Raw genomic sequence first — 8212 nt, forward strand, 5'->3', positions numbered from 1 at the left:
GGCTGCGGTGGCCGGGAGCGGCCACTGCACTCCAGCCTGGGCTACGGAGTGAGACTCCAACTCAAAAAAAAAATGTCGGTGTCTGTGGGTGTCTCCCATACTGGCCAGTTTTCTGAGCAGGACTCTCCTGACCCTTGATCTGGGGAGGAGGGGAAGCGAGCAGGCTGGGAGCTCACTCTGCGCTGTTTGGACTTAGTCCCCGGGGAGCTGGGCTGTCAGTGAGAGGGTGTTAGGAAGGACGTGTCGACTTGGGCTTGCCCTAGGGAGCGTGGGGGAAGCGGGGCTTGACTCTGGATTGGACACTGTCAGGAAGCTGGGATAACCCTCTGACTGTCTTGATAAGTCTCATCTGGAAGGGGGCAGCGAGGGGCGGCTGAAGCCAACGGCGAGGAAGTAGCAGTCGCTCGCATTAGTCAGGCTTCAGGGAGGCTGGTCTTGTTTCTGTCTTCACCCATCTTGGTCACAGCGCGGCCTTGCCTGATGTTGATGCTCTAGAGCATTGCCTGTGTCCAACAGGATGTCACTGAGACAGGGCTCATAAGGACATTCTCATCAGGGTGGCATTCTACCTCATCTTCAGCTGTCACTTGTGTCCCTGGGTCCTAAATCCCTGGCTCAGCCTTTTCAGAGGGGAAATCTCTCGATTTCTGCGATTGTGTGGGTTGGAGGAAGGATCTAATATCAGTGTTCCCTAAGGCCTAGATAGACTTGAGGAATTTTGTGGTGGCATCCACATCACCTAGATGTAGCACATTCACCATGTGAAGTGCCCAGTCTGGGACAGAGACACAATCACGGTGTCGTGCAGCCGTCACCCCCTTCCATCCACAGAGTCCGCTCATCCTCCCAACGGGAACACCGTCCCAGCTCCCCCTCCCCCAGGCCCCAGCTCCCACCCTTCTACTGCCTGTCGCTATGGATGTCACCACTCTAGGGGCCTTGCAGAAGTGGAGGCCTCCAGTATTTGTCCTCTGGTGACGGTTTCATGGAGCACGGTGTCTGCCAGGCTCAGCCATACTGGAGTGAGTGTCCCAGTGTCCTTTCTTTTCCCCTACGACTTGCACCTTTGTGTGTTCCTCCACGATGGGGTTTTCAAGGAGCAGAGAGCAGGACAAGTGTCTGGCCTGCCACAGATGAGTCCTCATTCTCACTTTTAACTGTAATACCAGAGTTTTCTGGATGTTTCCATGCCTGGAAAAGGAATTTCTTGCCTCCCAGAGCTTTCTCCTCCCTCCCCCACACTGCCCACGAGGCAGGCTGCTGTCATCGTTCCACGGGAAATCTGTTTCTGTCCACTCCTTTGCCCGGAGACATCCGGCTGGGCTCTCCCTCTTCTGTCTCAGACCTCAGTCTACCTTACCATTGTCTTTGAAATAAACGGTTTGATAGAGGTATAGCTCACATACCATCGAAAGTAGACAATTCTTCCTTGATGATCAGGGAATGCGAAACAATAAAGCGAACAATTCAATGGCTTTTAGCATATCCACAGAGCTGTGCAACCATCACCAGTGTCCAATTTCAGAACATTCTCATCACCCTGGAAAGAAGCCCTATACCCATCTCTCCCCATCCACCCCCCCCCCCCGCCAGTACCCCTGGCACTCACTCATCTGCTTTCTGTCTCTGTGGATGTGCCTGTCTGGACGTCTTATGTAAGTGGCCGCCTCTGCCATGTGGCTTCTGTGGCTGGCCCCTTCACTCAGCACAGTGTTCCCAAGGTCCGTCCGTGCTGTAGCATGGGCCTGCACTGCATTCCTTTCTCTGGGTGGACAGCATTCTACTGTGTGGAGAGATTGCATGCTGTCTGTCCATCTGTCTGTCAGCGGACACCAGAACTGTTTCCACCTTTGGACTGTTGTGAGTAATGCTACCCTGAACATCGGCGGCCGAGTCCTGGTGTGGACGTATGTGTTCATTTCTTGAGGGCCAGGCCAGTGGTCCTCCACTCAGCTATCAGAAAGCAGAGGCATGCCTGGTTCCCTCATGACCTGGAGATCTCATCCACACTCCCACGCCCGAGCCCTCTGTGCCCAGGCCTGGCCCTCAGCCCCAGACGCCTCTTGCAGGTGGTGGAGATCCAGGTTGAGATGGAGCTGCGGGACGAGATTTTGCCCAGAGCCCAGAACATTCAGAGTCGCCTGGACCGACAGGCCATCGAGACGGAGGAGGTATGGGTGGCTAGCGTGGACTGGGACGGGGACCTTGCACCTCTAGGTAGAAAAGCAAATCGAGATCGGGTCTCGCTGTGTTGCCCAGGCTGGTCTCGAGCTCCTAGACTCGAACGATCCTCCCATCTCTGCCTCCCCAGTGGCTGGGACACCAGGTGTGCGTCATTGCACCTGGCTCAAGACCGGAAGCCTCGAGAGCTTGGTCTTCCCCTCCCTTCCGGCTTGGGCTTCCTGTCCCCCACCTTGTCTCCCACTTCTCACCGCCCTGGTGCCATCCCCTGCCCAGGTGAACAAGACGCTGAAGGCCACCCTGCAGGCCCTGCTGGAGGTGGTGGCATCGGATGATGGGGATGTGCTGGACTGCTTCCAGACCAGCCCTTCCACCGAGTCCCTCAAGTCCACCAGCTCAGACCCAGGCAGTCGGCAGGCCGGCCGGAGGCGGGTCCAGCAGCAGGAGACTGAGACCTTCTACATCACGGTGGGGAGGGCCGGGCTGGGCGGGGAGGGGACACACCGGGGCTGGGGAGGGCCAGGGGGAGGGCCCGGAGCAGGGACTAACACTTGGGCTGTCCTTGGGGCTTCCCAGAAGCTCCAGGAGTATCTGAGCGGACGGAGCATCCTTGCCAAGCTACAGGCCAAGCACGAGAAGCTGCAGGAGGCCCTACAGCAAGGTGGGCCCTGTGCCGCCCCCACCCTTCCTCCCTGCTCTCCTCTCCCCGGCCTGTGTTCCTCCCGGCCTCGCCTGCCTGTGTCCTTCACACACCTCTCTCCCTGGGTGTCTCGGAGGCCCGGCCCGAAAGGCAGACCGACGTTTTCTTCTCCCCAGGTGACAAGGAGGAGCGGGAGATGTCTTGGTGAGTCCTTCCTGAGGGGTGGCTTGTTCCGAGAACTGGACTTCTGCGATGGCTCCCCCATCTCTTCTCTCCACGGGGCCAAGCTCTGCTGCCCAGTGCCTTGTGGCCTCGATGTCCCGGTTTGCCCAGTGGATTCTGGAAGAACTGGAGAGGTCCAGAGCTCTGCTCTGCTGGCCTGGGGGGTGGGGCATCCCAGTCTCTTCTCAGAGGCAGCTCCCATTCACCACAGGACCCAGTACACGCAGAGAAAACTCCAGAAGAGCCGCCACCCCCGCCCCAGCTCCCAGTATAACCAGAGGCTCTTTGGGGGAGACTTGGAGAAGTTTATCCAGGTACTTGCTTTGCCTGTGTGTGCTGGCCTGTCTCCAGCGCCAGGTCATCTCTGTGCCCTGAGCAGCTGCCTGAGCCCAGCACCTTCCGTTCTCCATCACTGGTGACTCTTCCTTCCTGGGTGGGCCTTTTCCCGGCCTCTGTTGGGCTCCCCTGGGGCCTCTGCTGACTGTAGGAAGCGTCCTTAACTAGTAACAGGAACATACAAAAGCTTGTTTAGGGGCAAGACATTGCAAGCTTTCCCCTGCGACTGGCGTCGGCACAGGACACCCACCAGCCCCACTCTAGCCAGCTTGCTTGCTACTGGGGGGGCCTCCACAGTGAAATCAGGGGAGCAAGAGAAATCAGAAAAGAGGGATCGCTACTGTCACTGGTACAGAATCGAATTCCTTTTTTTTTTATTTGAGTTGGAGTCTCACTCTGCCGCCCAGACTGGAGTGCAGTGGCCGCTCCCAGCCACCGCAGCCTCGACCTGCTGGGCTCCGGTGATCCTTCTGCCTCAGCCTTCCGAGTAGCCGGGCCGGCTAATTTTTGATTTATTGTAGAGACGAGGTCTCACCAAGTTGCCCGGGTGGGTCTCAAACCCACAGGCTCAGGCAATCCACTCACCTCAGCCTCCTAAAGTGCTGGGATTACAGGCTGAGCCACCGAGCCCGACTTCAGATTGCATTTTTACATTCCAGCGACGAACCACTTACAAATAAGCTGTAAGGTGCTACCTAAAACAGCATCCAGAAGACTAGACACCTAAGAGTGAGGCTAACAAACGAAAATTTGTAGTAAGAGAAACTAAAAGTGATCCAGGTTGGGCGCTGTGGCTCACACCTGTAATCCCAGCACTTTGGGAGGCCAAGGCGGGAGGATTGCTTGAGCCCAGGAACTCAAGACCAGTCTGGGCAACACCGCAAGACTTCATCTCTACAACAAAATAAAAAAATTAGTCAAGTGTAGCATGCACCTGTAAGTCCTAGTACTTTGGGAGACCGAGGAGGAGGAGGTCAGGAGTTGGAGTGAGCCATGATTGTGCCACTGCACTCCAGCCTGGGTGACAGAATGATGCCCTGACTCAAAAACAAACACAAAAGTGATCCAGTGACAAAACTGGACATGCTGCGTCCGTGGTGAGGTCAAACCCTCTCTGTCCCCAGAGCTCAGGCCAGCCCGTGCCCCTGGTGGTGGAGAGCTGTATCCGCTTCATTAACCTCAATGGTAAGCGCTTCACTGAACTCGGCGGCGAGGCCCAGCCCCTCCTGCTGCCCTGACCCTCAGCACCCAGCACCTGGCGTAGGGGTGGCAGTCCTGGAGGGGCGGGGACTCGGTGCCCACCATCTCCCTGTCCCTTGCAGGCCTGCAGCACGAGGGCATCTTCCGAGTATCGGGTGCACAGCCCCGGGTATCAGAGATCCGAGATGCCTTCGAGAGAGGTGGGGTCGGGCAGGCCGTGTGGGGGTGGGGGTGGGTGCCGGGACCGACGCCACCTCCTCACCTTGCTGCGTTGCCCGCCCGTAGGGGAGGACCCCTTGGTGGAAGGCTGCACGGCCCACGACCTGGACTCAGTGGCCGGGGTGCTGAAGCTCTATTTCCGGAGCCTGGAGCCCCCGATCTTCTCCCCGGACCTGTTTGGGGAACTGCTGGCATCTTCGGGTGAGGCTGGGGCCTGAGGCCGGCCGGGGGGGAGGACCACCTGCTGGTGGCCCCCCTCACGAGGCTCTCTCTGGGGGCGGCTTTGGCCACAGAGCTGGAGGCCGCGGCAGCCCGGGTGGAGCACGTGAGCCGCCTGTTGGCACAGCTGCCCACGGCGGTGCTGGTGGTGCTGCGTTACCTCTTCACCTTCCTCAACCAGTGAGTGCCGGCGGGGCGGGTGCTGGTGGGGTGGAGCGGGCATGGGCGCCCGCGAGCTCCTGGCCTCTGGCCCGCGTGTCCCCCAGCCTGGCCCAGTACAGCGATGAGAACATGATGGACCCCTACAACCTGGCCGTGTGCTTCGGGCCGACGCTGCTGCCCGTACCTGCTGGGCAGGACCCAGTGGCCCTGCAGGGCCGGGTGAACCAGCTGGTACAGACACTCATCCTGCAGCCCACCCGGGTCTTTCCGCCCCTGACTGCACTGCCGGGGCCCGTCTACGAGAAGTGCATGGCTCCACCTTCTGCCGGCTGCCTGGGGTACGCCTCTTGGTGTTGCGGGGGCAGGGAGGACAGTGGAAGGGAGCACCCCTCATTCACCCCACTGTGCTCCCAACCCCAGGGACACCCAACTGGAGAGCCTGGCGGGGGAGCACGAGCCGGACCTGGAAGCCGAGAGCCCCGCGCTGGAGGAGGGTGAGGGGCCGGGCAGGGGAGCCCCGCCCCGTCCCGCCCGGCATGCCCACAGCCCCCCACCTGAACCCGTCTTCTCCCCAGACCTGGAGGGTGTCGTGGAGGCTGTGGCCTGCTTTGCCTACACGGGCCGCACGGCCCAGGAGCTGACGTTCCGGCGGGGAGACGTGCTGCGGCTGCACGAGAGGGCGTCGAGCGACTGGTGGCGGGGGGAGCTGGCCGGCGCGCGGGGCCTCGTCCCCCACAAGTACATCACGCTGCCCGCGGGGTGAGTGTGTGGCCGAGTCGGGTTCCGTGGGTCTGGCTGGCACTGAAGCTGCTGGCCCCAGCTCCCTGGGCTGGGAAGGAGCCCTCAGAGCGCACCGGTCCTTCCCTCCCCAGGGCAGAGAGGCTGTTGGCGCGTGCCGGGCCGCAGGCCGCAGGGGAGCCAGGGAGCAGTCCCGAGGGCCTCCTGGCTGCGGAGTTCGTCCACCGGTGAGCAGGGAGGAGATCAGCCTTCTGGAGCACCGGTCATGCTTGCTGTCCCAAGCGGGGGGGGGGCAGGCTCAGGCCACATAGAGGCCGGGAGTTGTCAGATCATGGACGCCAAGGACAGAATGGGCCAGCCTGGCTGTGACAGGGAGAGGCTTTAGAGCTTGGAGACCCCTGGAGCTAGCCTTTTCCCTGGCCACACCCAGGACGGGAGGGCTGCTGCCGGGCTGGCTCGGGAACTCCCCACAGCCTCCAGGCTCACTGTGTGTTCCCTGCAGGCCCGAGCCATGCACGCCCCCTGAGGCTGTGGCCCCCTTTGGACACAGACGGCACTGCTTGGTCCCAGCCTCCCCGGAGCAGCACGTGGAGGTGGATAAGGTGAGAGCCAGGACAGGGTGTGTGGCAGGCGGGGCCTCTCCTGGGGAGTCCCAGCCTCTCCCTAGGAACCAAGCTCCTCCTTCCCCGAGGCTCTGTCCTCCCTGGCTTCAGCTCAGGGCTGCCTGCTGCCCCTCCAGCAGGCCCAAGGCCGAGCCCGGGAGGGGCAGGAGGGCAAGGGTATGAGGGTTGGGAGGGTCAGGGACTTGGGAGCAGGGGTGAGGGGACAGAGGATGCTTGGTCTGGCTGGGGCTCATGCATGGGGCTGCAAGCCTGGTTCTTGAGCACAGACATGGCGGAGTCGAGCTGAGGCTGTCTACACTGGTGGGGGCGAGGGACTCCCGGGCAGATTTCAAGGCCGGCGTCTGTAGCCAGGCTAGGTAACAGGCGGTACATTGCAGGTGCTTGGCACGCCAGGGAGGATGACAGGGACAGATGGCAAGGAGGTGGGGGGGGGGCTGGCCGAGGGGCAGGCGGGGTAGCAGCAGCTCTTGCAGGAGCAGGAGGCAGACTCAGGACGTGGACCCGGCGAGGACACAGCCTGGGGAGACCCCACTCTGTGCTCTGCGTGATGGGCCCTGGGAGCCCCGATGGGTTGAGCACGGAAGCCCTGGGGACAGTCTCTGGGCCTGAGAGTGTGTGGGTGTCCCAAGTCTGGCCCAGCCCTCAGGTCTAGGAGCCCGGGGCCAGTGCGGCGGACCGACAGAAGAAGAAGTCGGGGAGGGCAACTGTGTGAGTCTGCACGCTGGTGGCCCCCGAGGCCATGGAAGGGACTGTGGTCTCAGGCACAAAGAGAGGGGGCCCAGGCCTGGCCAGAGGGGCCCCCATTTCAGGGCTAGGCCGAGGAATTGCTGTCTCCAGAGGAGACTACACAGAGACACCAAAAGTGGTAGGAGGTACCAGGCTTGGTGGCTCACGCCTGTAATCCCAGCACTTTGGGAGGCTGAGGCGGGAGGATTTGCTTGAGCCCAGGGATTGGGGACCAGCCTGGGCGACATAGCGAGACGTAGTCTCTACAGAAAGAAAGAAAGCAGGAGGGAAGTCAGATGTGGAGTGGGGGAGGTGGCCTGGAGGGAGGAAGGGTGGGCAGCTGGGCCCAGAACTGTGTGGCTCGTGGAGAGGAGGGGCCTGGTGACAGGGTGATGGCCAAGGGCTTTGTCTTTGGAATGAGAGGAGCTCAGGTGGAGGCGCGGCAGAGTCCGTGAGGGAGCGGCCTGGCAGGTGAGAGACACCCCTGAACCCCACCCTTCCTTTCCCCTCTGCCAGGCTGTGGCCCAGAACATGGACTCCGTGTTTAAGGAGCTCTTGGGCAAGACTGCCGTCCGCCAGGGACTCGGGCCAACACCTGCCACCTCCCCCAGCGCAGGGCCCCGAAGCCCGAAGGCTCCAGCCTGCGGCCGTCTGGGCAAGAACAAAGGCTTCCCCCGTGGTCCCAGGTCCCCAGCCTCCCCCTCGGCATCCCATCCCCAGAGCCCGGACTCGGCCTTCAAGCTACACTGAGGTGCTGCCGGCAGAGCCAGGCGACCTGCTGCCTCCGTAGGCCCTGCCCTGCCCCAGGCTCCTTGCTTCTCCCTGGCCCTGTCCGGCAAGTGCACGGCACCTGCTCTTGACCCTATGCAGATAGGAGGGCTCAGGCTCCACGCCTGCCTGCCCTCAGCCCTGGCCGCTTGGGAGGCAGCCGTCACGGGCTGCCGGG

At 61.6% G+C, this 8212-nt stretch overlaps 1 protein-coding gene across 1 annotated transcript in view; it reads left to right on the forward strand.

Moving 5' to 3' along the window:
* The window catches only part of ARHGAP4 (Rho GTPase activating protein 4), a gene marked incomplete at its 5' end in the record, with an annotated part of 13078 nt that extends 5062 nt beyond the window's left edge, over nt 1-8016 (forward strand). The window contains 15 exons of the mRNA XM_021719301.1: nt 2070-2171; nt 2458-2649; nt 2758-2842; nt 2998-3025; nt 3255-3357; nt 4504-4564; nt 4702-4779; nt 4865-4999; nt 5092-5197; nt 5284-5517; nt 5600-5673; nt 5755-5938; nt 6052-6144; nt 6420-6519; nt 7783-8016. Coding sequence (XP_021574976.1) covers nt 2070-2171; nt 2458-2649; nt 2758-2842; nt 2998-3025; nt 3255-3357; nt 4504-4564; nt 4702-4779; nt 4865-4999; nt 5092-5197; nt 5284-5517; nt 5600-5673; nt 5755-5938; nt 6052-6144; nt 6420-6519; nt 7783-8016 — 1809 coding nt within the window. The remainder of the gene's footprint in view (nt 1-2069; nt 2172-2457; nt 2650-2757; nt 2843-2997; nt 3026-3254; nt 3358-4503; nt 4565-4701; nt 4780-4864; nt 5000-5091; nt 5198-5283; nt 5518-5599; nt 5674-5754; nt 5939-6051; nt 6145-6419; nt 6520-7782) is intronic.
* Nucleotides 8017-8212: the final 196 nt, after the last annotated feature.

The sequence above is a fragment of the Carlito syrichta genome, unplaced genomic scaffold, assembly GCF_000164805.1.
Source record: "Carlito syrichta isolate Samal-C Ts95f unplaced genomic scaffold, Tarsius_syrichta-2.0.1 Scaffold314365, whole genome shotgun sequence".
Lineage (NCBI taxonomy): Eukaryota > Metazoa > Chordata > Mammalia > Primates > Tarsiidae > Carlito > Carlito syrichta.